General features: G+C 52.6%; 1 protein-coding gene across 4 annotated transcripts; it reads right to left on the reverse strand.

Moving 5' to 3' along the window:
• Positions 1-26,528, reverse strand: LOC121442411 (junction plakoglobin). 4 transcript variants are annotated; one of them, XM_041643961.1, is made up of 15 exons: positions 26,384-26,528; positions 14,318-14,530; positions 11,567-11,826; positions 11,135-11,373; positions 9,738-9,939; positions 8,803-8,947; positions 8,178-8,281; positions 6,674-7,012; positions 5,312-5,467; positions 4,987-5,106; positions 3,039-3,189; positions 2,807-2,928; positions 1,954-1,993; positions 1,594-1,759; positions 1-804 (listed from the first exon to the last, which is right to left on the reverse strand). In XM_041643961.1, the coding sequence occupies exons 2-14, from the start codon at positions 14,523-14,525 to the stop codon at positions 1,608-1,610; spliced, it is 2,238 nt and encodes a 745-aa protein (XP_041499895.1). In that variant the 5' UTR covers positions 14,526-14,530; positions 26,384-26,528; the 3' UTR covers positions 1-804; positions 1,594-1,607. The 4 variants fall into 4 exon arrangements, with proteins under 4 accessions (XP_041499895.1, XP_041499894.1, XP_041499896.1 ...); XM_041643960.1 differs by having other exon boundaries at positions 14,318-14,533; XM_041643962.1 differs by lacking the exon at positions 26,384-26,528 and adding an exon at positions 26,002-26,143 and having other exon boundaries at positions 14,318-14,533.
• Between the last annotated feature and the right edge of the window lie 796 nt (positions 26,529-27,324).

Below are 27,324 nucleotides of genomic sequence, written 5' to 3' on the forward strand. Positions count from 1 at the left end.
TTGGATCTGTGTCTTATTTTATTTTCTTTGCTTTGGTCTATACAAAAACAAAAAGAAAAGAAAAACCAATAACCAAAAACATAAAGCAATCATAATAAAACTCTGATGGAACTCCCCGTCTAGTCCCCCAAACCCATGTGCAGGAGGTGGTGTGGGGGTCAAACAGAAAGGGGAGGAGGAAGCCCCTCACCACACCAGAGGGGTGATCTAGAGCACTTCTGCAGGTGAGCTGGACCAGTGTAGGGCAAGGTGGAAGGGGGCTTCACCAAGAGCTCCCCCGGAGAGGGGCAAAGCAGACTTAGCAACCTGGAGAGAAGGGCAGGTCCTGGAGGGGGCACTTGCAATCCCCACTCTTTTCCCCCCAGAAGGTCCCTGAACTTTTCAAAAGAAGCATTGGATGTCAGGGGTCAGGGCTTTGAACCTGTGTCTTGGATATTCCAGGAGGGCAGGGCAGTTGGATGCTGAAGTTCATTGAGAAAACTGCCTCCTGGTGGGGGGAGGCGGGGAAGGAAGTCAAGGGGACCCAGGCAGCTGGAGTAGAGCCGAGAGGATTACTGTGCAAGAACACAGTCTGAGTCTAAAGCTTTAGTGGCCATAGCCATAGTGGGGAGGGGGAAAAGGTGCTGGGCCTGGATCCACAGTCCAGGGCAGAGAAGAAGGAGCAGACACCATCCCAAGAAACCCTACGGAGGAACTCTCTGAAGCATGGGTTCAGCAGGACATCCAGGCTGGCTCCCGGGGTTCGGGGACTTTTCTGTCTCATCCCACAGTCTGCTCGAGAGCTTCCCGGGTGAGAAACAGCTCCTGTGGGGCATACAGACACAGGGATCAGGTGCTTGGCTGGTCTGCATCCCCTAGAAGCTCAGGATGCTATTGTGGCACCTGCCTATCACCCCCGAAAAATGCCTTTTTCCTTATTTGCTTAGAAGTAGCTGGAGGAGCAGGAGCTGGGTGCCAAGCAAGGGAGGGACAAACGCAAAGGAGAGAGGCTCCAGCGGTGAAGCCCTTAGGGGACTAAGGCGGGACAATCCTAAATTCAAGGCATACCTGGGCTCCAGACTGAGTTAAAGCCTAGCCTGGACAGTTTAGCGAGACTATTTCAATATAATGGAAGACAAAACCGGGGTTAAGGATGCAGTCCAGTGGCAGAGCATTTGCCTAGCACACAAAAAGTTCTAGGTTCGATTCCCAGGCTTATGAAAGAAAAAAAATGATCAAAAAAATAAAAAAGTGATGTCACTAAGGCTGGGGACAGATCTGAGGCCAGGCTGTGATACATAGTGAACTTCAGGCCAGCCTGAAACAGTAAAACCCTGTCAATAATAATCTTCATCTTCATCATCAAGGCAGGCCAGAGCACAACAAATCAAAAACCAAAGGATTCCTAAACTCCTCCTCCACCCTACATGAGCCAGGATTTACAGCCCAGAATGGAACTGTCCCCACCAGACCATTCAGAGGGGAAAGCAGGTACCACCGTAACCACGGCAGGGGAAAGCAGGTGCCACCGTAACCACGGCAGGGGAAAGCAGGTGCCACCGTAACCACGGCTACAGGCAGAGGGCAAGGCTACAAGACAGGAAGGGGCCATACTGAGGTGGAGTCAGCTAGGCCAGCATGTGGTCTGCAGTGGGGTAGGGAGGCCTCAGGCCATCGCTGTAGGTGTCCATGGGGTAGTCCCCATCCATGTCCATATGCATATCGAGTGTGTCCAGAGGAACATCGCTGGAATACATGGGGCGGTAGGTGGCATCCATGTCTGGGGACGAAAAAGAAAGACTTGTCCAGGGATCTGCAGGTCACACATGGTAGCAGAACAGGCCTACTGCTAGGACCCTAGCTCTCTCCCCACCCCCACCTACTGCAGGAATCTAGACTGGAACACACTGGCTACCATAGGTTTCTGCTCTCACTCACATAGCCCTGGGCAATGGGTTGGGGCCCCACACTTACCATCTGCGTAGGGTTCATTGATTGGGATCATACTCTGGGCCTAAAGAAGAACAGAAAGACTTAAGTGTGGAAAGTATCCTCTGGGCTACCTTTCCACCAAAGGTCAGAGAGGTGCTCTAAGGGACAAGGAGACCCCTCAGAGAAGGAAAAGAAAACACCAGTGTTGGGGGCTGGAGAGATGGCAGATGATTCAATGGCTAAGAGCACTGGCTGCTCTTTGAGAGGGCCTAAGTTCAAGTCTCAGCAACCACATGGTGAATCACAACCATCTGTAATGGAATCTGATGCCCTCTTCTGTTATGCATGCATATAAATATAATAAATATATATAAATAAATAAATCTAAAAAAAAAAAAAAAAAAGAAGTTCAAAATTCTTTGGTCCCAGCACTAGGGAGGCAGAAGCAGGTGGACCTCTGTGAGTTTGAGTTCAGCTTGGTCTACAGAACTAGTTCTAGGAGAGCCAGGGCTACACAAAGAAATCCTGTCTCAAAAAAACAAATAGCCAGAATGGTGGTGGTGCATGCCTTTAATCCCAGCACTTGGAAGGCAGAGACAGGCGGATCTCTGGGAGTTCGAGGCCAGCCTGGTCTACAAGACCTAGTTCCAGGACAGGCACCAAAGCTACAAAGAAACCCTGTCTCGAAAAACCAAAAAAAAAAAAAAAAAAAATCAGCCTTGAGATGACTATTGAGTTGGAGGTTATCCCTGGCTACACAAGACTCTATAAAAAATAAAAAGACACACCTGAAAACTAAGATAAAATCCCTGAGGTCAGCTAAGCCTCCTCAAAGAGCAATGAGCTGCCCCCGTAGCTCGCACAATCAGATGTTCAAGCCCAGTCAGATACTCACAGCCTCCCAGGCAGCTGGGTCATGCTTGAAGAGCGAGTTGGTGAGCTCCACAGACACTCGCTTGCGGTAATCCGGGTTCTTGTCCTCCGAGATGCGGAACAGGACAGCGGCAGCGTAGGTGGCTGAGCAGAGGGGGAAGGGAGGTCCAAGTCAGAGGCTAACTCTACTGTGGCCGGAGGAACAGAGCCCAGCCTCCTCCCTTTGGCGCCTGCCCACAGGCACAGCCCCTCACCGGTGCCCTCATTGCGGGAGTGGAGCAGTTCCATGAGAGGGGCAGAGGCGCCCTCGGCATCAATGGCATCGGCAGCCTCCTTGTCCTGGGCCAGCTCACACAGCACCCCGGCAGCCACACGCTGGATGTTCTCCACAGAGGAATACAGGAGCTAGGACAGAGGACGCAGGAGGAGGCGAGATTAGCCAGGCTGTGTACCAACAGTGCTGCCCACCCTCACCCTGCCTAGCCATCTTAGAAAATGTAAACCTGGGAAAACATAAGGGGGAAAAAGCAGACAAGCGCTATCCCCTGACCAGACACAGTCTGCTAACACGTCAGCAAATTACCAGTGTGTTTTCACTACAGTCCACTGGTACACACTATAGATATGTGCGTGTGCGTGTGCGTCTGTGTATGTGAGTATGTGAGCACACATGTATAATACATGTGTATATCATGGTGATTGTGTTTGGGGGCACATGTACATGTGGGTTCACGTAGTTGTGTATGAAGGTCAGAGTCACGTGTTCCCATCAGTCGATTCTCCAACTTTGTGTGTGTGTGTGTGTGTGTGTGTGTGTGTGTGTGTGTACAGGGTCTCTCACTGAACCTGAGGCTCCCTGTCTGGCTAGGCTCACTCGGTTACGCTACCACACCTGAGTGCTGGGGATCCGAACTCAGGTCCTCAGGATCGCACAGCAAACACCTTACTGACTGAGCCATTTCCCCGGCCCCAATAATCATTTTGATTCCTCTTTTTTTTTTTTTTCTGGCCTGCCATAGAAGAACAAGGCATTTCCCTGTGTATTTCAAAACCTGCCCTATCAAGCTATGCGTTCATACGGATGAGAACGAGAAAACAGCTGCCGGCTGAAACAATCTCTTAACACTGAAGACAGGATGGGGAAAGGAAGAAAAACTGTTTTCAAAGACAAAAACCAAACCAACTCTTCCTGGGCGGGTTAGCTCAGGGGTAGTGTGCTGGTCTCCAAGCTTGCGCATGGCCCTGGGTTCAACCCTTAGTACCACACAACTAAACAAGCATCCCGCTGCATGGCTGTGCGGCTGTACAACCTAACAAGCTACTCTTGTGTTTATTTAGCTCTTCCTGTAAAAGATAAGGTCAAGACGGGTCCCTCAGTCTCCCCAGCAACCGCTGTGTCCTGACATTCTTCTTCTTCTTCTTCTTGTTTTTTAGATGGAGATTTGTGTAACCCAGGGTAGCCTTAAGCTCACTCTTGCGTGGCTGATCCTCCTGCCTCCGCTCCTGGGTGCTGGAATGACAAGCATGTACCCCCACGCCCAGTTGCTTCCTTCCAGGCCATTTCCTTACCATCAGACAAAGACTTTGTTTGGGACAGCTGTGTCTGCAATTGTTATTTATCTCCCTGTATAAACCTCTGCCATTTGAGTTATGTTAAATGATTTCCTCAAGGGGGGTCAGATTTGAATTCCAGGTCAAAGGATAGGAATATTTCCAAGCCGCTCTTCACAGGGCAACAGCAGTTCCCAGGTTACACACACACACACACACACACACACACACACACGCCAGGGCACAAGGCACTCGTCCAACCCTCAAGCTATCTTCTTCGATGGCCAGTTCGACAGTGGAAAATGAACTCTCGCTGGGGGCTAGATTTCATTTCTATAAATTCCTGGGCTGCACCCTGTTTGCTTATGAGCCACCTGGGAGCCACTTGTTGACTCTGCCCACACAGCGCTGCTGGGACCCAGCGTTAATGAGCTCCTGTCTGCTGAGACACTCGCTCCTGTTTTCCAAGTTTGTGCTTTTCAGGTTGTTTTGAACACGCAGATGCTCCTACTGCCTGCGTGGCTACATCTCACCTCCCGGGCTTCTGAGCTTGGAAAGTCACTCATCCACCCTTCTGCACAGTCACTGGTCCACACACCCCAAAACCCTTGGCAGTATCTGGGGACACATCTCCTGCCTCTCTGGACTCACCTGGACAAAGAGGGGAATGGTGTTGAGCCGGAAGATCTCCATGCGGTTCATGGGATCCCGGGCGAGGATGTGGAGGGCTCCGGTGCAGCCCTCAACGATCTCTTCCATTCTCACGCCATCCTGCATGAGAAGAGCCGTGAAGCGTGAGGACGGGGATAAGGGGGCCCTGGACAAAGCCCCACCAAGACCCTGACCCCGGTCACTAGTTCCCAGAGTTGGCACTGATGTCAGCTCACCCTCTTATTTTATACACACAAACTCTGAGGACCCTCCCCCGGCGTCCCCTCCCAAAGAGGCTACCTCAGTTGCCACTGAGCTCATGTACCGTGTAGGGTTGCTGGGTGCCGGCGGCCACATGTCGCTGGGCATCCTGGTGGGCCTTGACCAACAGCTGAACCAGGCGGGGAATGACCGCAGCCTCTTGCAGTGGGGCATGGTTGGCTGGGCACAGGGCCAGATTCCGGATCAGACCAATGGTTGCCTGGCAAGGAAGGAGGCAGTGATCAAAGGTATTCCTCGAACATCTGGACAATCCCAACTCCCCAGCTTCGGGTGTTTTGTACCTGCTGCCCTCTCTTCTGAATCCCAGTCCCAGTGTAGTGACTGCCGTATACAGAGAGTCCTCACTGTTTGAGAAACCCTGCTTGGGGGGATGGGGGGCTGTAGGCACGGGACAGAAACAGTCTAGATCTAAGATTGGGGCTTTAGCTCAGGTGGTAGAGGGCTTACCCAGCATGCACAGCGCCCTGGGTTTGAGTCCCAGCACTACATCAGGTGTGGGGGCACATGGCTGTCATGCCCACACTTGAGAGAGGTAGAGGCAGGAGGATCAAAGTGATCCTCAGATACAATCTAAAGCCAGCCTGGGATACCTGAGACTCTACTTTTTAAAATAATTGGATTTAGCTCGCTGAGGTGGGACACGCCTATAGTATTCTCAGCAGTCAGGGTCTGAGGCAGGAGAATTGCAAATCTAAGGCCAGCCTGGGCTACACATCTCAGAGACCTTGTCTCAAAAGCCAGCCAGAACTAAGCATGGTAGCAAACACCTTTAATCCCAGCACTTGGGAGGCAGAGGCAGGAGAATCTACATGAGTTTGAGGCCAGTTTGATCTGTATAGTGAGTTCCATGACGGCCAAGGCTATACAGAGAGACCCTGTCTCAAAAAAACAAAATAAATCCATAAGCGCTAATATTTTTTTAAATGTGTTAATATATGTGTGTGAGCACAGGTCAACTTTGGGTGTTGTTCCCTTGCTTTTTACACATGGTTGTTAGCCAACCCTGTGGTTGTTGGGAATTGAACTCAGGACCTCTGGAAGAGCAGCCAGTGCTCTTAACCTCTGAGCCATCTCTCCAGCCTCTAATAAAAAAAAAAAAAATTTAAAAATAAAGAAACACTCGGAACAACAACAACAAAAACAAAACAAAACAAACAAAAAAACAGATAAGCAAAACGACTGCAGGTCTCCGGAGCAGAGACAATGCTGAAGTAGAAACTGCTGAGAGTGGACCTTTCTGTTGTCTGAGCCAGTGTCTAGGTCCTCCGTGCTGCTCCTCCGCGCCCTCCCTTACTATATCCCTGCAGCAGTGCATGGGACCGCGCACGCGCATGCACGTACACGCGCACGCACGCACGCACACCCCGAACCCCCCACAGCAGTGGCTGTGGCCGTTCGTGGCTACCTTGACCAGTGGCCACTGGTTGGGCTGGTTGAGCAACTTCACAATGGCTGGGATGCCGTAGTTGAGGCGCACAGAGTTCTGAGCCATCTCGGCCTCTGGGTGGCGGCTGGTAAGGTGCCTCAGGGCACAGACAGCAGGCTCTGTGATGTCATCCTTGTCCCCGGCTCTCAGGATGGCGTGGATGAGAGCCTCCACGCCGCTGTTCTGCGTCACCAGCGTCTTGTTTTTGCTGTTGTTGCAGGTCAGGTTGGAGAGGGTGCCTGTGGCGCAGGTGAGGACGTTGACGTCATCCACACTCAGCTGGTTGACCAGGATCTTCAGTACGCTCTCCAGACCCTCCTGAGAGAGGAAGAGCATGAAGGATGAGGGACACATCACCTCTACACGGCCTCCTCAGTAGGTCCAAGGGGAGTGGATAAGCTGATGGACTTGGTCTTTCTTTTATGTGGCCAGAAACCTTCACCCCGCAACCTTGCGTGCCCTGGGGAAAACTGTTAGCAGCTCCTGGAGCAGTAGAGGCCATGAGGCTGAGGAAGGCCGGCTATTTTCCCACAGACTCCCAGCTGCAGGCTTGCCTCCAAGACTCTGCTCTTTCCTCTGCCCCACGTGCGTCATCCCTGCTGGCCGCAGGAGGCCTCTGGTCAAGAGGAAGCTAGCAAGGAGGTCAGAGGCTTCAGTGGTCAGCTGATCCCCTGTCATATACTTCTCACCTTGCTGGCCCTTTTCTGTCACACCAGGGATCCCCAAGGTAAATCTACTTCCAAGAAAAATCCCTAATTCAGAAACCTCTCTTCTCCCAAGGAAGGCTGGTGGGTCCGAAAGACTATAGGCCTTGAGGATATACAATCATGGGTCAGAACGCCAGCTCTGCCAGCTACCAGCTCTCAACATGGGCTTTCTTTTAACTCCCTGAGCCTCAGTTTCTCCCACAACCAATAGGGTTGCTGAGGAGATTAAAGTCAGCTCTCATACCCATGGAAGCCAGCAGAATGGACAGCACTTGCTGGGCGGTGGTGATGGGTAAACACAGGGACAGAAGTCTGCTCGGAAGATGGTGCCAGGGACTTGCTCTGTGGTTAGTATTTTATTTATGCGTATGGGTGTTTCGCCTGCCTGTGTATATCACCATGTGCATACATGTGTATGTCCACATGTGCACCGTGTGTAAGTCTGGCTCCCTCAGAAGCTAGAAGAGGACATCGGATGCCTTGGGAGCCAGAGGTATAGGCAAACGTTCTTCACCCCTGAACCACCTCTCCAGCCCCTGTAGTTGGATTTCCCTCAACAGTACAGCTCCTGTTCCAGGGTCTAGGCCCAAACCGTCCCATCACCATCACCTGAACCCCAATTTAAAGATGTCAGCCCCCTTCCTCTTCCCATCCCAAGCCCTAAGTAGGATGAAAGCCTCCCACTAGAGGTGTGATGGGCTTCTGGGCCTTTCCAGCCTTAGCCATGAGGGAGGGGGACTCATAGGTCCCAGAGACGGGCCCAGGCCCCGACTCACCTGCTTGGTGGCCACATCCGAGAGGTTACGCAGAGTCCACAGGCAGTTTTGCACCAGGCGGGGGCTGTTGCTCGTCAGGTGCTTACCCAGAGCCTGCATCCCACCTGGGGAGGGAGCAGAGGTCCTGTCAGCCTTAGAGGAGCCAGACTGACGGGCAAGGACCCTACCCTGATCCTCCTGACCCCATAGATCACTCTTATAATTTTATTTTTAAAGGCTTATTGTGTGTGTGTGTGTGTGTGTGTGTGTGATCTCAGTGCCCATGGAGGTCAGAAGAGGGCATCAGATCCCCTGAATTTGTGCTACAAGCAGTTGTAAGTCACCAAATGTAGATAATTGGAACCAAACTTAGATCCTCTGGAAAAGTAGCAAGAACTTATTTATTGTGTGTGCAACATCCTGCCTCCATGTGTGCCTGCAGGCCAGAAGAGGGCGCCAGATCTCATTACAGATGGCCGTGAGCCACCATGTGGTTGCTGGGAATTGAACTCAGGACCTCTAGAAGAGCAGCCAGTGCTCTTAACCTCCGAGCCATCTCCGCAGCCCCCATAGCAAGAACGCTTCAGGTCTGTGTCACCTCTCCTGTTCCCCCACAGGACACCTTGCGGTTGGTCCTCACACTTACCGGCCTCCACGATGGCAGGCTTGTTGCTGGGACACACAGATAGCACCTTGAGCACTCGGCTGGTCGTCCAGAGAAGCTTCTCGTAGCTGTAGTTCCTCATGATCTGCACTAGCCCCTGCGGTCCCCCGTTGGCCAGGATGATCAGCTGTGGGGGAGGGAAAGGCGAACATGAGACAACAGATGTACGTGTGTGTGTGTGTGTGTGTGTGTGTGTGTGTGTTCAGGAGCTATCATTATTAAGCTCCTGCTGGAGTCTTAATGGCTTTTGTGGCTATCAAATAAGCCAATATCTAATACCGAATGCTGGCAAGGATGTGGCAAAGGGAGCCTAGCCCAGCCATTATCACAATGGTAGTGTAATACACTATAATCCTTTGGAAAGAGTGCTAACCCACTGAGTATAAAGTCTGGAAGTGTTTAAAAACAAACAAAAAGAAAAAGGCCTTCAGTCCTGCTGGTGCTCCACACCTTTAATCCAGCAGTTGGGAAACTGAAGCAAGGAGATCTAGGGTTCCAGGTCAGTCTGGGTTAGATGCTGAGACCCTGTCTAAAACACACAGAGAGAGCTGGAGAGATGGCTCTTTTCCAGAGAAACATGGTTCAGTTCCCAGCACCTACATGGTGACTTAGAACCGTCGCTAATTTTAGTTCTAGGACTCCAGCACCCTCTTCTGGCCTCCATGGGTACTGCAAGCCATCTCTCCACCCCACCTCCTTTTCAATTCTAGGGACTGAATTCAAGATCATCCAGCATACTAGGCAGCTTTCTATCACCCAGTTATATCCCTAACCCTAATTTTTTTTCACCCTTAAAATACTGGTACTGAAGAATTCAGAAACAGGATAAGAGACACAGTTATCTGTAGACACATTAATATGCCTTCGGGGAAGTGACCTGAAGCCACGGGATGCTTAGCTTTGTTGGAGAGACCCACCTTGCTCTCCTGGTTGCCATAGGCCAGGAGCTGCAGGCAGTCGGTGGTGATAGCCAGGAACTTAGGGTTGTTCTTGTTGAGGAGGGGCACCATCTTCTGCAACCCATCAGCCAGGCGCACCGCCATCTTGGCGCCCTCCTGGTAGAGTAGCAGGTTGTGCAGCGTGGTGATGGCGTAGAACAGGACAGATTCTACAGGGGAACTGGGGAGCAGGCAGAACCCATGTAAGTCAGCTCCCAGAGCCCAGCCTGAATGTGGGTGTGGAAGGAGTGCCCACCACATCCAGAAAGCTCACCCCAAATCAACCGCCCCGTGCCAGTAGCCCTTCACCAAAGCCTCATTCTCCCTTTTCACTTGTGCGTGTGTGTTGGTGTTCATGAGCGTGTGGAGGCCTGAAGACAACCTCAGGTGCCATCTTTAGGAACACAATCCCCCTCCTTAGATACAGGGTCTCTAACTGGCCCAGAGCTCACCAATTAGGCTAAACTTGGGCAGCCAGCAGTAAGCTCCAGGGCTTCCTCCAGTCTCCACTCCCCCAGGGCTGGGGTTGCAAATGCAGCGTGCTGCATCCAGCACTGTTACATGGGTGCTGGAGATTGACTTGGGTCCTCATGCTTGAGAGGTTAACCCTTTATTGACTGAGCCATCCCCCGCCCCCAAGACACCCGGTCCCATTCTTTTCTTTCTGGTTTTGTTATTTTTTGCTTTTTATTTTTTTTTTTTAGAGACAAATTTTCACTATTGTAGCTCTGACTAGCCTAGAACTCTCTGTATAGACCAGGTTGGCTTGGAATGCACAGAGGTCTACCTGTTGCTACTTTTTGAGGACTAGGACTAAAGGAGAGCACCATCATGTCCAGTCAACCCCACTCTTAAAGACATCAGCCCACAGCACATCTATCTCCACTCTTGCCTCTGAGGTCCGGCAGGTTGCTAATTACATACTAGGTGCCTGAACGGCTGAGTCACTACTGTGTGTAAGGTCCTGGAGGAAAGCCCCATGAAAACTTCCGAGGGGAGTGAAACAGCCTCCCTACCCTCAAAGAACTCCTGCTCAATGTCAGTACAAGGCCAGGAAAGAGGGGGGGAAAACCACATGGTTGGGAGGGGCTCAGATATGCTGTTCTCTTGCTAGGACAGCTTCCCTCTTATCAACTCTGACCGAATCCACTCCTCTGTCAAAGCACTGCTACACCACCTCTGGGCAATCTCAACCATTCTGCTGCTATAAATTACGTTATATCCTTACAGTTAGCCTGCTGTTTACGTTACTGTCTCTGGGTTAGGTTCTGAGCGGCTGAGAGCCAGGATGGGTGTGGTGCTTAACTTGTGTATGGAAGCCCAGGAATGGGGTGCTGGGAGGCCCCTGGCTCGTGTACTGCAGAGGAGCAAGTTACCTGAGCATTCGGACGAGGGCAGGGATGCCTCCAGACTTGAAGATAGCGAGCAAGCCCTCCCGGTGGTGGGAGAGGTTGTGCAGGATGCTTGTGGTGCATCGGGCGGTATCCAGGTCACTGGTGTTCTGCATGGTGCGCACCACAGCCGCCACCAGCTGGGGCGAGCCCATGAGGGCACGGCGGGACGCCTCCTTCTTCGACAGCTGGTTCACAATCATAGCTGCCTTGGTCACCACTACCTGGAGGAAGCATGTGAGATGTTGAGCGTTTGGCTCAGGCTCCTCCCCCACAGAGGGAAGGAAGGCAAAGGGCATGACATCCTTCCACACAGCTTAGATGACCCAAGTCAGTCTCCAGATGCCAGACTCATGGATTCCTTCCCTCTGGGGACAGCTAGTTTTGTCCCGCCCCACCTCCAGGCCCTTCACAGACCGGGTCCTCATCGTTGAGCAGCTTGGTGAGCTCAGGAAGAGCCCGCGTGGCCAGCTCCGCATCGTCCTGGTAGTTGATGAGATGTACGATGGCCGACTTGAGCAACTGGGATGGCTCCGCCAGTCGCTGCAGGTTGGTGGCTTGCCCCTCTACCTGGGTGGCCAGCAGTAGAGAACTGTCCTCGCCTGACACACCTGGACACATGGCCTCCCGCACTCGCTTGGCTCTGGCTGTCGTGGACATCTGGTACTCCAGGTCACCTGGAAGTCAAATGATGCAAGGATTGAGCTACATGAAATTTAGGGGGACTTGAAGGGCAAAGTAAGCTGTGCAGACACGGCTCCAAGCTGCCTCATATGCCACCAAAGTACAAGACATCACTCACGATTCTGTACCTAATAGGATTCTGGGAGATTGCCCTTGCCACTGCTTTTATCACCTTTTATCATGAGGCCCATCTAGTCCACCCAGCATAGGGAACTCTATGACAACTAACTAAAATCACAGCTATGATTCTTGTCTGACACCTATCATTACAAAAATGGTATGTCTATGTCATTACAAAAATATCTATATCAAATATTTATTTACTGCAATACAGTTCTATGAAGTAAAAGTAGGGCCGCATATTTGCTCAGCAAGCACCCTACTACTGAGCTATATCCCCATCCTTAAAAAAAAAAAACTAAGGGCTGGAGAAATGGTTTTGCAGTTAACAGCGCTTGCTGTTTTTGCAGAGAACTTAGGTTCCATTCCTAGCACCTAGATGATAGCTCACAGCCATATCTAACTCCAGGTCCAGGAGGTTCAGGTGCCCTCTTCTGGCGACCATAAGTACTGCACCCATTCAGTGTATATACATACATACACACACACATACAAGCACACACATCTTTAAAAATTAAAAATATTTTACGTTTCCCAGAGTGACTTTGAGCTTACTCTGTACTCAGAAAGCCTTTGTACTTGTAATCCTCCTGCCTCGGCCTGCCAAGTAGCTGGGACATCACAACATACCTTTGCTACCATGGCCAGCTCAGCAATAATAACAGCTGTGACTGGAGTTGTAACTCAGTTGGTAGAATGCTTGCCTAAGAAGGTTCCACTCTAAACACTGAATAAAACGGTGTTATAATTACAGTACTCCAGAAGTGGCAGCAAGAGGGTCAGAAGTTTGTGGGTATCCCTGGCTACACCTGAGATAGCCTAGGCTACATAAGACTTTGTCTCAGAAAAACAAAACCAGGGGCTGGAGAGTGGCTCAGTGGTCAAGAGTACTTGCTGTTTTTATCATGAAGGTCAGAGTTCGGATCCCAGCACCCACACCAGGCAGCTCACAAACAATGTAACTTCAGCTCTAAAGGATCCAAAAGAGGATGCCCTCTTCCGGCCTCCAAGGGTACCCTCGTGCATGTGTGTATACATTTACATAGACACACCCACACATAAATAATGACAACCCAAAAGAATAGCTAACGGTGGAATCCTCCTGTGCCTAACTGTGGGTTAAATACCTTTCTCCCACTTTCTCACTCACTCTTACAGCAATCTCTCAAGGCAAGTATAATATTATCTCTGTTTCTAGGACCTTGGACACAAAGGCCATAAAAACAGTGGACTCAGGTGCCCAAAGCCCCACCCCCCTCCACCTGTAACCATCAGGGCAGTCACGGGATTAGACAAGCTCAACGTCACCCTTCTAATTGCACACTCACCTGCTACAAAGTAGCAACTCTCTCTCCACAAAGGGGGCCAAAATGAGTCTCAGAGTGCCAGCCAGGCTCACATAGCCAATGAAGAGACAGGACGGGACTGAGGCTTTGGGAAGGCAGGAGCAAAAGCCCTCAAGTTCTACCTCTGGGGTGGGCGGGAGCTATTTTAAAAAGTCCCAGATAGCCCTGCCATGGCAAATGTCCCAGTGCCTAGAGAGGCAAGCCGAGGGTTATTCTCTAATTATGGGGAAGGAGACTCTGCCCACAGAGATCTCCCACCCGTATGCTTTGCTGTCGCTCCCAACATGCACCTGGCCCTGCCAGGCACAGAGGCTCCTGCCTAGGGGCCAGGGAGGAGACCTGAGACAGGGCTCATAGAGCCCCAACCAGCCACTGCTCACCCTGCAACTGTCGAGGCCCCAGAGCTAATCCCCTGGAATGTTTAGGGCCCTGGGGACATCTGTGAGTGACAGTCCTAAAGCCTCTGTCCCAGAGAGGAAGGAGCACCTGGACTGGTAGAGTGTTTGCCTTTGTGACAGAAACCCAGAACAGAGTCTCAGCTGCTGTGTGCCTGTCCCTGGGACATCTGCCTGTCACGTGCTAGCCTAGCCTAGGCTTGAACACTGTGCTGCTTCCACCAAACTGGGATTGGCGGGGTGGTTGTGGGGTCATTGTCCCGGTCTCTCTCATCAGATGCGCGTCTTCCCAATAATCATCAGGTTCCCACTGAGGGTAGCAATGAAGTCTCCCTATTACATAGCTGGGACCCCAGAAGTCAAGAACTGCAGGCTCACCCTTCCAACCACTGGCACCTCTGGGCAGAGCCTATGCCCATATTCGGAGATCATAGAAATGACATCTGTGTCTGTCTCTGGGTAGCCACATGTTCCCCTTCAGACTTCCTAAGTCCTCAAGAGTAGGAACTTCTTTCAAACCAGGGACCCCCTCGATCTACCTCCCACCAGGATTCAGCCAGAGTTTCTGTCCCATTAAAAAAAAAAAAAAAAAAAAAAAAAAAAGACAACCCTGGAGTCCAGACCTTGGTTCTGGGGCACCCCCTGTGTATAGGTGGTTGTCTTCTTGAGTGTGTACTGCCTGCCGCAGGCTTCGTCCTCGTCCATGATGCCCTTGCTGCTGACGGAGGGCACACAGGTATTGACACCTGAGTGGATGCCTGAGTCGTAGGTGTACGTCTGCTGCCACTCAGTCACCTTGATGGGCTGTTCAATCAGGTTCATCACCTCCATGGCGGCTGCTGGGGTGAAAAACAAGAGTGTGCTTAGCCACTCCCAGTTTCAACTCAGCTGCGGCCCTCTTCCCTGAATCTGCCCTTCTCCTTCTCCTGATACCCCACCAGGGCCTCAAGGCCCTCAGAAGACGGCAGACAGCAAGGTGCAGGGGTGAAGAGGAAGGGCACCCAGCCCAGAAATGGGCCGCCCGCCAGAAGACTGCCTAGGCACCGTAGAGCTGAAGATGGGCCATTGTGGTTAATTTAAGCCCTGGGCTTGCCTCCTCGGCTCTGGTGTGGAGACAGGAAACAGCCAGATGCCTCCAGCCCGGCCCCAAGCTAAACTCACCAGTCATTCCCAACCCAACAGTTCCAGCAGCAAAGGAACTAAGGGCTTTGGGCAGCCGCTGGGGCCCTGCAGACCAGTCCTCCCCTGCAGCTCCCGGGGAGGGTTGCCTAGGCTGCAGCACCCAGCCAGTCATTGGAGGAGAGACTGGGTGGGACAGGGAAGCTGTTCAACAGGTTTCTCGGGCACACCCCAGGCTCCCTCAGCTCTTGGTCTCACTTTCCAGAAGGTCAAGCCTAACCAGGCCCTCCTCTCTTCCAGTTCCCAGCTTTCCCAGTGTTCTGATCCTGACAGGCCAGTTCAAATCTCGGCTGGCTTACTCCCTAGCCAATCCATCTCCCGGGTGGATGCCAGGGGCTTCAAACTCAGGTTTTACCACTCTCATAGACTGCTTGCTGTGAGGAGAGTGCTTGGGAAGGACCCACTATGGATGGCTCTTAGCGGATGCTCAGTGTTGGGGACCAGGGTGTTGCAGTCCTAACTGGGCTATTGGCTCAGCTTCCTGGAATCCAGGCTAGCAGCGTGGAGTGGAGCAGACCTCTGGAGTGGTCACTGCTGTTGAGAAATCTCACCCTGCTTGAAGACTTGAGGCCACTTGAAGACTCACGAGCATCTGCACCCACTTGATATGTGGAGGAGGCTTCCCATTTGGTCTGTTTGGGCCCCACTGCCATGCACTCTGACCCCATCCCAGCCGCCACCACCCAGACACAGGCAGCCAGGGAATGTCTGCAGGCCTGCTACAAGTCCCCATCTCTCACACATGCCTCCAGACCCCCAATGCCTTCTCACACATGGCTTTCAAAGCTTTGTTCCCCAAGTCATAGATGTCTCGCCATGGGACCAGAGAGAGGACCAGGAGGCTTAGCAGTGAGGTCTTCACCCTCCACACACCAATCTGGCCTCAGAAAATGAGCAGAGCCCAGGCTAGTCCACGCATAAAATGGGGTAGTGCCTGGCCTCTTTCCAGCAGTGTGTTCCACCGCGATGCCAGGGGAACCTGCAAAAACGAGGGTGGGGCACCTGGTGCACCGAGAGGCGCCACCCCAGGAACAAAGGGAATCAGGGGCCCCTTCCCAGAGCATGACGACAGAGGGGCATGGTGGAACACGCCTGTCATGCCAGCACCCGGGAGACTGGGATAGAGGGATCACCAGTGGGAGGCCAGTTACAGAAGGAGACACTATTTCATAGAAAAAAGGAGAGCTTGATGAACGTTCTCCCCGCCCGCCCTTCATGGGCCACACAGCCCCTCCCCTGCCACAAGCAGTCCTAAAACAGGCAAGAGCAGCACCAGCTCCCAGCTGCCGCCTTTCTCGATTCCCACCACCCTGGGTGACTCAGAGTTTCGTTTGGGGCTGATAAACAGCAGTAAGCCCAGGCCAGCGACAGCAGGCTCTGTGCTGCCAGATGTGCACAGCTGCTCCCAGACACTTGCCAGGAGTCGCTATTTTAGATACCCCCACCTTCACACACTTCCCTCCTCCCAGCTCCAAGCAGCAGCAGCAGCAGCAAGTGAAAGGCCAAGGGTAGAAAATCAGGAGCTTGGAGGAGGCCGATTCAGGAAAACCCTGCTTTCCCCCATCCTGTCCTCTGCCCCCCAGGGTGCTTCTCAAGAGAGAACTGAGGAACTTAGAAAGAATGAGTGGGTCCCAGAAGTCACCTTTGGGGGAAGGCAAAAAAAACAAAACAAAACAACCTCCAAGCTCTTGAGAAGGCAAACCCATTGGCAGTGACCCTCCAGTGCCTAATGGAGGCGAGGTCAAGAGGGTGAGGAAGAGCTGCAGGACAGTAGCCCCTGTAGGCATGAGCTCCCCAATCTGACCACAAAGCTGCCTTCTACAGAGATAGCCATCTAACCCTAGGACCCAGAAACACAGGAGAGTGTGGTTTATCCCAAACCACAGGAGCCAGCCTTGGGTTAGAAGGGAACACTGCAGTCGAGGTAAGCCTCAGGAGAGAGGGTTTGCTCACAGGCTAGTCCTCGGGCCCAGCTGACCAGGCCTGGAGCCAAGGGAAGCCAAGGGCTGAATAGCTTCCCAGGGCCATGCTCGGGTCAAAGGATATCAGAGGGCAAGCGTCCAGCTCTCTAATATCCAGTGAATTCCAACCCTACTGGCAGGCCTTTGCAGATTCCCAGTTTCTAGGTGGCTCTCTGCTCAGTGCTGGGCCTGTCTTACTTTTGGATTGGATTTAGTGCACCTCTTAGAGTCTGGAGGAAGCTGGGTCCTCTGCCCAAGGAGAGGACAAGAAAGAGGGTGCTCAGGCCAGACACAGGTGATGCAAGCCTTTAATCCCAGCACTCAGGAGGCAGAGGCAGGCGGATCTCTGTGAGTTCGAGGCCAGCCTGGTCTACAGAGTGAGTAGGATCCAAAGCTACACAGAGAAACCCTTCTTGAAAAACTTTAAAAAAAAAAGGGGGGGGGCTGTTCCAGGTCTTGTAAACACGAGAGCATAGGCCTGGCAGTGGTGGCGCACGCCTTTAATCCCAGCACTAGGAAGGCAGAGGCAGGCAGATCTCTGTGAGTTCAAGGCCAGCCTGGTCTACAAGAGCTAGTTCCAGGACAGGCCCCAAAGCTACAGAGAGACCCTGTCTCAAAAAAAAAAAAAAAAAAAGAATGAGGGTGCTCATAGGTAAAGAACTTCCCACCTATACATTGCTCATATTAGGGCCTGGTCTCAGCTCTGCCACACATACTGGGGACCTCTGGGTGGTTTCTTTTTAACCTCTCTGGGTTTTACCCACAAAAAGGCTGGCCCCATGATCTCAGAAAAAGCACTGGCGCCTCAGATTCTAAGGCAGTAGGGTTCAGATGTCAACGAAGGGAAGGCTGAAAGCAGGCAAGAGACAGGAAACGCCAGAACTCTTCACAAGACAGCAATTCTTGCAACAGGAAGACTGGTAGTCCAGTGTCAGACAGGACGTCAATCAACTTCACCTTTTCCCCTACCAACTCAAAAGAACCTGGGAGATTCTTCCACAACAAGCGAAAGTACAGGTTTGGCCATTCCCGGGGGGGGGGGGGGGGGGGGGCGTGGAGAAGCTGCACCCAGTTTGGTCTCAGTGTTCTCCACCCTGGATCCACAGGTCAGGCCGTCCGCAATGAACAGAGCTGGGCTGGAAGCGAGGGAGACAGTGGCGGGGGCCCTGCCCAGGCGCTGGGCCAGAGATGGGTAGGAACAGAGACAGGGACAGGGCGGGTTTCCTAGTTGAATGGGGGGACCTTTGTTTAGCAGTGGGACTCTGCGGCAATGTTGGCAGCAGGGAGGAAGAAGCCAGCACAGAGATGACAGGGTGGAGTAAGGGGGCAGCTCAAAGGCAGGAAGAGAGAAGACACAGGCCCTTAAAGGGTATGCAAAGGGCCCTTCCCCCACTGGCTCCAGTCGGGGAAGAGCCCCGCCCTGCATGCCTGTTCTTCTGTAGAGCCAGCTGGGGTGTTGGCACCAGGCACCCTCCATCCAAGCTGTCCTGCCGAATGACGCCCAGTCCCGACTTTAAAAATAACCCTACCAGAGTGACAGCAGCCTCCGGCCTGGCCAGCACCTGCAGGGGACAGTCAGTAAAAGGCTCAGCTAGGCTGGGCTGCTACATGACAGTAAGACACTGAGAAATATGCTCAGGAACAGGTTGCTGAAAGACCTTGTTGGACCTCGGTGCAGAAACAAGGCATGTGGCCGCTGCACGGGGGGCAGGCAAGGCTGGGCTCCCCTACAGGTCCTCTGGGTCAGAGACTGGCACCCTGTGCATATCCAGATCCACAGGCTTAGATCAAGGCAGGGCGGGTATGGTGCGTGGGCAGCTTTGCAGAGGGTCTTCCATCAGAACCGACCCCTAACTGGCTGTGGGCCTTCTGGCAAGCCATAACATTTTCTTTGTCATGTGACCCCTTTCCTCAGACTCTGTGTGAACCTGAACACAGCTGCTGCCTCCCTGCCTCCCTCCTTCAACCAGGAGCGGTGGCCAGTCCAAACAGAACAGCCCCCACCTCAGGGGGTCACTGCTTAGAGGGGTCACCAGCCCCAACCTTCCCTCCTCATGGCTTCTAGATCCAGCTGGGATGTAGCCAGCAGTTCTGCAGACAGAAACACACACACCTTTATTGTACAGACAGACATAGGGACTTCTAGAGACTGCTGATACCAGGAGGGAACTCCTCACTGTCCCCCAACACCCCATTCTACCATGGTGAGAGGCTGCTGGGCAGACACCATGGCCTCCATCTGCAGACAAGGAGCCATGCGTGGCCAATGCTGAGGACAGAAGAAGACAAGGGAAGTTTTCAAAGGAAAACCTCACTTCCAGCCTGGCAGCCGGGGCCAGGCCAGGTCGCTGAGAAGGGGTATGGAGTGGGAGAGGCTCAGGCCATGACCCAGCTGCTGTTTGTTCTCTCCTGGGCTGCATCCCAAAGCAAACAGAGCAGGGTGGGAAAATGAAGAGGATGTACAGGGGCCCAGCCAAGTGGCCTGACCTAGAGAACCTCAGGGTTTCCCTGCAGAGGGCTCCGGCTGCAGCTGCATCCCTGCTGAGGACACTTTCCTTTGGGACAGCGTCCTGTCCCGAGCCAGCAGATGAGCCCAAACCAGGACTCCTGGGAATGGAAAAATCACTCCAGCTGTTACACGCCACCAGCCAGCACTAGCCCTGGAGCTTCGGCTGCCCCATTAACAGTAGTTGGAGCCCAGCCAGTTAGGGTATGATGCTGCAGGATAGGGCTAGACAGAAAGGACCTGAACACTTAGTCTCCAGACAACACAGCCTGCAGAAAGTTGCTCTGCAAGAAGGCTTCATGAGAACACCTTGGCTAGGTTTTCTGCATAGCCTGACGACTTGAGATCAAGCCACACAGTAGAAGGACAGAACTGACTCTTGCCCCTCGACTCCTACCTGCATGCAGTGGTATGCACACGCTCCCCCCACAGATAACTGTTAGAAAAATGACAACTTGCCATGGTGAGGGCATGGGAGGACTTCTTGGATGAGGGGCTTAAGAGTAAAGTGCTAAACCTGGTGGTGGTGGCGCACGCCTTTGATCCCAGCATTCAGGAGGCAGAGACAGGCGGATCTCTGTGAGTTGGAAGCCAACCTGGTTTATAGAGGAAGTTCCAGGACAGCCAGGGCTACATAGAGAAACCTTGTCTTTACCACCCCCCCCCCCAAAAAAAGAGTGAATTGCTTGAATGGCTGCAGAAAGTCCTCCCCCAGCTGGGTTCTGACCCCTATACTGGGAAGGAATAAAATCAACTCCCCAGTGTATACAGTACACACTTGGAAGGTAAAGATCAGCAGACAGGAGAGTGGAGCAGGGGAGGGAGGGCTCAAAGTGGCTGCTTCACAAAATTCAGATTAAGGACAACTTTTTATTCTCAAAAACTTTTGTGCACTTCTCAGTTTTAAAAAATGATGGGGGAGGGGCTGGAGAGATGGCTCAGTGATTAGGAGCACTGACTGCTCTTCCAGAGGACCTGGGTTCAATTCCCAGCACCCACATGGCAGCTCACAACTGTCCGAAGATCCAGTGCTGGGGCTTGACACCCTCATACAGACATACTTGCAGGCAAAACACCAATGTACATTTAAAAAAATTAAAAGATGATAACTGAGCTTGGTGGCACATGCCACACAACACTCAGGAAGCAGAGGCAGGGGAATATCTGTGAGCTCCTGGGCAGCAAGGAATACAAAGAGAGACTCTGTCTTTAAAAACAAACAGCTGGCCGGGCGGTGGTGGCGCACGCCTGTAATCCCAGCATTCTGGAGGCAGAGGCAGGCGGATCTCTGTGAGTTCGAGACCAGCCTGGTCTACAGAGCTAGTTCCAGGACAGGCTCCAAAACCACAGAGAAACCTTGTCTCGAAAAAACCAAAAAAAATAAAAAATAAAAAAATAAAAATAAAATAAAAACAAACAGCTGGGCAGTGGTGATGCACGCCTTTAATCCCAGCATTTAGGAGGCAGAGGACAGGCTGTGAGTTCGAGGACAGGCTCCAAAGCTACAGAGAAATCCTGTCTCGAAAAACCAAAACAAACAAACAAAAAAAGGAAAAAAAAAAAAGGTGATCAAATGTGAATTTCTCAGGGAAGGGAGGCAGAGTGATGCCCCACAATGAGGCAGCAGCTCGTTGACTTCTCAGCCTCTTCCCTCTAAGGAGTGATATAAGACTGTCTCCACCTTGGGGAAAGGCAAAGAAAGCTGAGCATCCTCTTCTGCAGTCAGTTAAAAGGTCAAGATGTCAGGAGACCAGCATGGCAGACAAAGAGCTATCTCTCTCTTCAAACCTAGCCCAGGAAGTTGCTGGAAAATGGGGCGGTCCATGTCGCCAGACATCCACCAGATTCAACTCCGTCCCAGGAGAAAAGCCTCAGGGTGTCTCTCTCATCTGCAGAGACAAAATCCCAGTGACCTGTCCTCAATTTCACCACTTTTCTCACTAGAGTTACAGGGCCAGCCAGCTGCCGGATGCTGCTTTCCCTTCCAGCCATGTGGTTCTTCTCCCCAAAGTCCCCAAACAAAAAGTTTCCTCCAAGGACTCTGTAGGTCTCAGACAGACTATTCACCCACAGGAAATGCCTGCAGGCCAGGATGAGCCTCGACCTGTTCCTCCTGCTCAAGTGAAGACCTCCTTACCCAGAGCTGGAGAGACGGCTCAGCAGTTAAGAGCACTTACTGCTCTTGGAGAGGACCCAGACTGGTTCCCGGAACCCATATGGCAGCTCACAGCCCTCTGTAACTCAGCTGCAGGGGAGCTCACACTGTCTTTCGGACAGGAAGTCTTTTTCTTCTGTCTAACCTCTATTCTGTCCCCCTATTCCCTTGTTCCGGGGCCCTCGGGGTGCTAGAAAGCCACAAGTTCATCTACCTGTGAGGCAGCCAGAATGACTTCATTCTCCCTCTGAGTTCCTCAGGCAAGGCTCCTTAGCAGTCTCCTCTCTGGGATCAGTAACCATGTGGTTCTGTGGTTCCCTCCTGAGTTTTGTTTTGTTTTGCTTTGTTTTTCAAGACAGGATTTCTTTGTGTAGCCTTGGCTGTCCTGGAACTAGCTCTGTAGACCAGGCTGGCCTCAAACTCACAGAGTCACAGAGATCCGCCTGCCTCTGCCTCCAGAGAGATGGGATTAAAGTCGTGTGCCACCACCACGCAGCTCCCCTCCTGATCTTAGGAATATGACAACCTAGTGGTCAGAGCCTCAGTCTTCAGGCTATACCAGTACTCAGGCTGCACCTAGCCCAAAGACCCTACTTCTAGGCCCATTCTGGTGCCAGGTGATAGGTTGGCAGAGGGGCCTAATCAGTCATACCCAAGAAGACCGTGTACCACCAAATCTTTCCCGAGGGGTAGGGCTCTGAATGACAGGCAGCCCCCACAACTTCTCATCCTACCCCACAGCAAGGCCCTCCTGTGGCCGTTACCACAGGCCAGATGGTCCCCAGCCAGGACAGCCAGTTCCCTCCAAGGAGCCCGACTGCACTACCTGGCATGATCTAGCAGGACACTCACCCAGGCCTAAACCTGACTCACATGTCTCCATTCTCCAGAGAGCACCCCGCCCCCCTTTAACTTGGCAAAGTCCAGGATGCTAATGAAGCAAGCAAATCCCACTTCCTATCCAGGGTCCAGCTTAGAGAGTTCCGACCCATGCTCTCCTTCCCTCCCTTCTCCCCTAACTCCTACCATCACCACTCTTGATTTTCACTGGGGAGATTTCCCAGTGCTGGCAGCCCGGAGGATGAGTGAGTCACCCCCACCTGACAAACCTGTCCCGCCTTCACCACCCCCACGCGTCTCCTAGGGCTTTTCTGAACTCCCTTCTGTCTGTGGAGCTGAGGTTCTCCAAAAGCAGCAGTGGACAACTTCCAGTGAGCGCTAAAGATGTAGCTTACGGGGTAGGGTGCTTGCTCTAGCATGTATGAAGCCCTGGGTTCAATCCCCAGCCCTGAATAAACCAGCCACAGCGTTATATGCCTGTTGTCATTCCAGCACTTGAAAGGTAGAGGCAGGAGGATCACAAGTTCAAAGTCTGAGCTGGTGAGATGGCTGGTGGGGTTAAGGCTAAATTGGATCCGTGGGACCGCATCATAAAAGTAAAAAAATAACCTCTGAAAAATTGTCCTCTGATCTCCACAGATGGGCTGTGTCCTGAGCATGCTCAAACACACAGGCACACACGAAATAAATGCAATAATAATAATAATAATAATAAATGTTTTAGGGCTGGAGAGATGGCTCAGAGGTTAAGAGCATTGCCTGCTCTTCCAAAGGATCAGAGTTCAATTCCCAGCAACCACATGGTGGCTCACAACCATCTGTAATGGGGTCTGGCACCCTCTGCTGGCCTGCAGACATACACACAGACAGAATATTGTATACATGATAAATAAATAAATAATTAAAAAAAATAAATGTTTTAAAAAGTTTGCCTGGCATGGTGGCAAACCTTTGATTCTGGTACTCAGGAGCAGAGGCAGATGGATCTCTGTGAGTTTGAGGCCAACCTGGTCTATATAGCAAGTTCTAGGCCAGCCAGGCTGCCACTAAAAAGAAGAGTTCAAGATCAACCTCAGAGGCTAGCCTGAGTTACATGAGACTTTGTCAAGAAAGAAAAAAGGCGCAGGGAGGGGGTGGTTAGTCCCATCCAGGGCTGAGAATGGGGATCCATGGGAAAGAGATTGCCTAGTTTGGATTTGATCCTTAGCACCTAGAAGAAAAAATGAGAGAGAAAAGAACTCCTTCCCGAGTTGTACCGGAGCCAAACAGCAGAATGAAGTCTGAGCTTAGAACAGAAGGCTTCCTTGAGTTTAGCGGCGCAACACCAGGCAAGTTCCTACCCTTCCCTGAGTTTCTGAGGATGGAATTACTGCACCTGCCTATAAGGTAAGCATGATTCGTGGGAACCCTAGTGAAAGGCTTGGTACCATGTAGTCTTCTGGCTTTGAGTTACCATCAATCAAAGCACTTACTGGGTAGATAGGTTTATTATTCCTGTTTGCCAAAGAGGTCGCTGAGCCTGCAAGAGGCAGGGTTGCCTTGACCCAAGCTATAAAGGTAACAAGACGCTGCTCAGAGACACAAGCTAGGTCACTCCAAGCCCCTGACCCAGTGCTCAGCCTGCTCCATTAGATTATCTCTCTCAATCACTGTTGTTCTGTGGACCAGCCAACTGTGTCACCTTGTTCTGAAGTAGCTCTGCACAGGGACGGGCCTTCCTTTCTTGAGCAATGGCCTGTGGGGCCCCCAGGAAGGGAAACAGTCAACCAGGCTCCGCTTGACCTTCCGTTCCCACAGGCTGCATTCTCCAAGCTCAACCATAGCAGGCCAGACGGCGGCTCCAGAGGGAACGGGGTGGAGCCCGGGTGCGGGGGAGGCTCCTGTCACCCAAGCCCAGACTTGATCTGGCAAGAAATGACTAATTGGATCCTACCTTTGCTTCCCCTCCCTCCTGGCCAGTCAGAAGCCAGCTTGGGCCAGGCACCTCCTAGCCATACTTCCTCAGTATTGTCTTTTCATCATGGCCACAAAACAGATTAGCTAAACTAATCATTTAGCTCATGTAATTACAATGCCTTCCCCTCCTCCACCTTGGCACAGAGAGGAGGAAAGACAGGTTGCTTGGGCCTAAACTTCATGCCCCTGGTGCTTCCTAGAGGTGGTCACACATACTTAACCACTCCCAGGACCGTGTCTGATCCCCACTTAAGGGGTTATTCCAGGGGAGGGTCTGATCTCCATCCCCACTCTCCCATCCACAACCAAGTATCAAGGCTTCCCAGGTGAGTCAGAGCAAGAGCACTGATGACCCTCGCCCCATCTTCCCTCTGCCCAAGGCTAGCCTGGGCATTCTTTCTCTGTCCCTCAAGGAGGCTGGGCTCCAAACACCTGTGAAAAGACCACACTTCAGATTTGTATAAACCAGAGCAGCAAGCCCAGTAGAAGTTCACAATTCCAGCCAGAGATGCGCTCTCAGCACACCGGGGACAAGGGAAGGGTGGCGCTCTCACTGTTCAGCCTGAGGGTGCCTGGTGTGGAAGAAGCCTTCCACAGTAAAGACTTCCTCCTGTCCCACTTTCCCAGCCAAACACTCAGGAAAAGGGTGGGTGGAGAAGGGACTTCTGGCAAACCCGCTGCACCTTCATAATTTAGAAACTCAGCGAAGGGCAAGCAACATTCCTGCCCTCCCGCCTCAGTTGTCAGCCAGCTAAATAAAACGGGGAATGGGATGAGGGGTTGAGGAAAGACAAGCATTCTCCCGATCTTTCTCAGTGTGACCCAGCCCTGCCCTGCCCCACCCCCATTCCTGGAGAAGGGGCAGAGATCGGGAGGGAGAGGCACTTAGCAGGCCTCATATAAGGGGGTGTGGTGGTCCCCAGAGGAGGGGAAAGGGAAGGAAGAAGACACTTTCAGCACCCTCCCATACCCTACATTGATTCCCCCACCTCAGTCAGGCCTTAGGGGTCTAGCAAACAGGATGGAGGTGGGGGCAGGGAGAACAGGGTCAAAGCGCAGGCACTGGCCCATGTTCAGCCTGGAGCTGGCTGGGGGATGGGGCTTTCCTCCAAGAAGCATCCTCAAGTCTGGAATCAGCTCTGAGCAAGGAGACAGGAAAATCTCAGAGAAGACTACCAGGGCTACTTTCTCCTGGAAAGTTTGTTTGGAGTGATTTCTCAACAATAATGGGTTGCAGAAATAAAAAGGTATCGCTGCTTTCCTATCAACACTCTGGAAAACACAGCTACTGAAAACCGGGCAAACGCTTCCTAATTCTCTCTGCTGGCCCAGACTCCAAGCCCAAGCCACCAGTGTCTGACATCGGTAGGGCACTGAGCCCAGTTCCTTTACCAGTTCCCCAGTCACCCCATCCCACCTCAATAGGAAAAGGCATAGACCCGCTTATACTAGAGCGGAGGGAGGCGCCACAGGTACAGCTCGAAGCTGAAGGGCAGGGCCTCGGTCCTCCAAGCGCTCACCTGCTCTGCTCAGCAGGTGGGGACCGCGTCTCTGGGAAAATGTGCACTCGGCCCCCACAGTTGGGTAAGCTGGGCGCAGACAATAGGGCCCCACCCAGGCCTGGGGGAGTAGGGAGGGAGGGAAAGCGAGGATGACGCGTGGGGTGGGGTGAGGGTGGCCCCAAAGAGACTAGGCAGCAAGTTTCCCTACCGGTAAAATGCTGTCACCCTGAGCTCCAGGACCAGGCGGAGCGGGTCAAAGTCTGCCCCGTCAGCTCGAGGCGAGAGTCAGGGACGCTGCGTCGTGCAAGCTCCGCGGGCCCCGGGGGAGGCGCGAACTCCGAAGCACCTGCCCTAGTTTCTCTCCGCCCTTCTCAAACCTGTGGTTCGAGTAGCCTGGAGGGGAGCTCCAACCCGGATCGCTCGTCCCAGGGGTAACGTGCTCAGGACCCCAGCGCGCCCCCTGTCGCCGGTGCAGGGTGCGCTCCCTGGCACCCGCCCTCACCTGCCCTGAGACAGCTGGAACCCGCCTCTAGATCGCTTGCTGTCCCTTCTCTACCCGCAGTGATATGCACCCCGAAATCCATATGTACCTGAGCGTGGAGCCGGGCCGGGCCGGGTCGGGTCGGGGTTGGGCCGGGAGGGAGCCGGCGGGGGTAGCTAAATGAGCTCGGCGCGCTCGGGCGGCGGCTGCTCCGGACTCTGGCCAAGGCAGCAACTCAGTAACCGAACAAAAGGCAAAAGGACCTGACAGCCAAGCCACACCTCTCGCCCCCTCGAAGCTCCTCCCCTTAGGGAGACGCCCACTCGTTGAGGCTAGCTCACTGGCTGCCCCGCCTGACTATCCCGTCGAGGGGCGGAGCCTCGCGCCCAGACCTTTACCACGGCCGCCTCTGTTTATGCGCTCACCATTGGCCCCAGGGACTGCCAGTCGGCTCTGGGGTGGACGCCAACTTGAAGTCTCATCATTACTCTGCATCTATTGGCAAATAGAAAGTTTCTTCCTTATGATTGGACAGGGGGCTGCCAGTAAGACTAAGGGAAAAGCCAATGGAACAGGTGGGGCGTGTCTTGCCCCACCCTAGCCCTGAGCAGGTGAGACTCATTACCGTCCCCTTCCCCCTACCTGTTCAACAGGTGAGTCAGGGGGCGGCCTGGGAAAGGACTGACGCCTTCACTGGCCAGCCGACTCAGCGTCAGGCTTATTCATTCCTGCCCCAACCTTAGCAATAAGATGTTTGTAAAGCATTTCATAGGCTTTGTGCTAGGTTGGGATTCCTCCCTTCTACAAAAGCTAGAGTGTTCCTTCTATTTAGAATTAGAAGGCCTGGGTTTGGGTTCCCTCCTTAGTCTCGGTATGACCTCAGGCCAATTAGTTTACCTTTCACCCCGTTTCTCCTCATCGGCAAAGTGGCTTCATTAGCTTTATCTGTCTTAGGTTGGAGAGATTAAATGAAGTAAGCTTTGTGGTAGTGCTTAAACAGCCAGGGATGTCACAATTTAACCAATGATATGGTCAATTTCAAGAACTGTT

Source organism: Microtus oregoni, unplaced genomic scaffold (genome assembly GCF_018167655.1).
Source record: "Microtus oregoni isolate MIOR12 unplaced genomic scaffold, Mior012 000091F_ref0000469, whole genome shotgun sequence".
Classification (NCBI taxonomy): domain Eukaryota; kingdom Metazoa; phylum Chordata; class Mammalia; order Rodentia; family Cricetidae; genus Microtus; species Microtus oregoni.